Source organism: Toxorhynchites rutilus, chromosome 3 (assembly GCF_029784135.1).
Source record: "Toxorhynchites rutilus septentrionalis strain SRP chromosome 3, ASM2978413v1, whole genome shotgun sequence".
Taxonomy (NCBI): domain Eukaryota; kingdom Metazoa; phylum Arthropoda; class Insecta; order Diptera; family Culicidae; genus Toxorhynchites; species Toxorhynchites rutilus.
In genome coordinates, this window is record NC_073746.1 from 32,722,802 (window position 1) to 32,725,428 (window position 2,627).

The 2,627-nt window shown below is 40.7% G+C and overlaps 1 protein-coding gene across 1 annotated transcript; it reads right to left on the minus strand.

Annotated features, from left to right (window-relative positions):
* Positions 1-329: 329 nt before the first annotated feature.
* LOC129773543 (uncharacterized) lies at positions 330-1,653 on the minus strand. Its single transcript, XM_055777157.1, has 2 exons — positions 705-1,653; positions 330-646 (listed from the first exon to the last, which is right to left on the minus strand). The coding sequence occupies exons 1-2, from the start codon at positions 1,650-1,652 to the stop codon at positions 362-364; spliced, it is 1,233 nt and encodes a 410-aa protein (XP_055633132.1). The 5' UTR covers position 1,653; the 3' UTR covers positions 330-361.
* Positions 1,654-2,627: the final 974 nt, after the last annotated feature.

The window sequence follows — 2,627 nt, forward strand, 5'->3', positions numbered from 1 at the left end:
AAGAAAGAAGAAAGAAGAAATAAGAAAGAAGAAAGCAGAAATATTGATGATAATAATAAGTTAGCATTGGAAAAACGAGAGAACATGTTTTTTGCTATGAAGTTTTTGAGAAGAAACTGTCATTTTCTTATAATCTCTTATAAATCTTATAATATTTTTCTAAAGTATCGGAATCAGTGTAACCTATATCTTTATTTTGTATTTATGTATTTAATGGTCCAACTTTAAAACAAGTTTTGTTGTTAATTTTCTCACGATCTCTTAACATATGCCACGCCGTTTATACTCAGAAGGCATGTCACCGGTGGTTCTCAGCGCTAAGGCACCTCCATTGTGGATGAGTTTCAAACTTCCAATGAGATCAATCACGTAGATCAACACTGCTAAACCCATTATCAATCACTTCGGACATCTGTCGGCTACCATTATAGGTACAGTTGGTTTCAATTTCTTTAATAGATATGTCCGGGAGCTCGAGTTTCAGCGTCTCGAAGAAGTCTTTTTTCTCTTCGTCCTCCAGGTTCACAGTTCGCTTGCAGTGCCAGTCGTACTGATGCTCGGGATACTTCACCAGATTACACCAACTCATGGAAAAAACCTGCAACGCTGGCAGCTTGCGGAGAATCTTCATTACATCGGCCTCGTGCTGTTTGAAGAAGAGAAAAATACCAAATTGGACCACTCAAAACTGTAATACTACTTACCACCTCCACAAGTCTCATTTCCAATGCCTTCAGCTTTTTCAAATCACGTATCAAATCGAGAAGTGTAGGGTCCACATCCACTCGGCTGAGACGCAGCACCTCCAGCTGCTGGCTAATTAAGTCTAGCGATGTTTGCATGGCATCCCCCTTGGCGGGTATTATTTTCGGTCTTATCAAGCTGTGATTCTTGATACATAACCATCTCAACATCGGAACACTTCCCAGCGGTGCGAATGAACCAATGTACGTTGTCAGCTTCTCGAGTTTCGGAAGATGTAATTTATTCACTTCGTAGTATCCGAGTATGTTAACCATTAAGCATAGTTTCTTCAGCTTTGTGATGTTACTTATCGCGTTGAACGAACCCGCACTCATGTCCTTGCCAATGATGATCAACGTTTCCAAGCTTAAAACATGTTGGAAAATATCCTCGTAAATGGCGAAAAATAGGCTATCATTGTCGCATATTTTCAGAAACTTCAACTGAGCAAATATTGTTTTGTGGTTGGCGCTGAAATCGTACGTTTGGAACACTTTCGGGAGATGATTTCCTGCTGCAGTGTTAAGCGTTAGGCTGTGCAGATTGATGAATGTACCGTTATCAATTGCTTTGAACAATATTTCCTGATCCAGAAACTTCATATCAAGCTCTTTGATCTGACGGCTATATATTCTCACCAGTGGACTGACTGTCAATTTCGGGTCTACAATCTCCAGCTGTCTGAACCTCGGAGCTTTTATGGTGATGTAGTCATTGTTTTTAACCCACACCGAAGCGTGATAGCTAATTCTTCTAAGCCTCGGAAAATGCCAAGATCGTGAACTTTCAAATATATCGCGAAGCGAGTATTGGTCCAATCTGAAAAACAGCTCCTCCACATGGACCATCACTTCCGCACTCGATAGGAAAGCTCGCAGCGCTTTCAAAAATCCTGCTTTCTGCTCCATCGACACATATCCCAAAATCTTGGTCGGAAATGTATCCGAAATCAAAAAAGATCGATACCGTTGCATGCGTTCGGCGTTCCACAAACCGACGCCACCATCACCACCACCGTCACAAAGGTTTTTCATGCATAACTTAAAGCGACGTTGCAGGAGAAACCGTCCTTCATTTAGAATATCGTACCAATACCTGCAAGTGGTCATAATTGTCATGTGTTCTTGGACTGTTAACTTATCGAAAATTGCAGTCAACGCTACAAATGGTAGTATTTCGTTAATGTTCATAGAATGTAGCGATTCATCGGAAACTGTTTCCAATATTTCCTCGGGTAATATTTCACCATCGTTGATATGATCTTGTGACTTATCCAAAACTGTTGTCAACGCTTCCTCTGCCAATTTGTCGGTAATATCGGGTAATGTCGGATCTGGCGACTCATCACGGACTGTTGCCAACGCTTCTTCCGTCAATTTGTCGTTGATATTACAATGACCTAACGACTCATCGAAAACTGATACTCCCACTGGCAATTTTTTGTTAATGTTGATAGTAACTGGCGACCCATCGAAACCTGCGACCAACTCTTCTTCCGGCAGTTTGTCGTGCATTATGACCGAATGTACCGACATGTTTATACCAGAATTTGAATTATCCTTACACCAACCGACGTTCGCTATTAAATCTAGACTGTGGATGAGAGCCCTCGCTCCGCCTCAATAGGTAGAAGCTAGAGCTTCATTTGAGACATAAATCTACCTGTTTGATAAAGTTTCTTTCCGGAGATGAAAAGCAACACTTCACAAAACGTACTTAAATCCGAATTCTACGAACAGGTAAAATCTCTATTACTGCTGATTCATACACAAATGAAACAGCACTAATTGTAATTTGAAATGTCTAAAATAGCCTCTGAAATGCGAACTATTCTTGCATTATTGCTACCCGTGCTTACATCATACAGTGACGGATAAAACTAT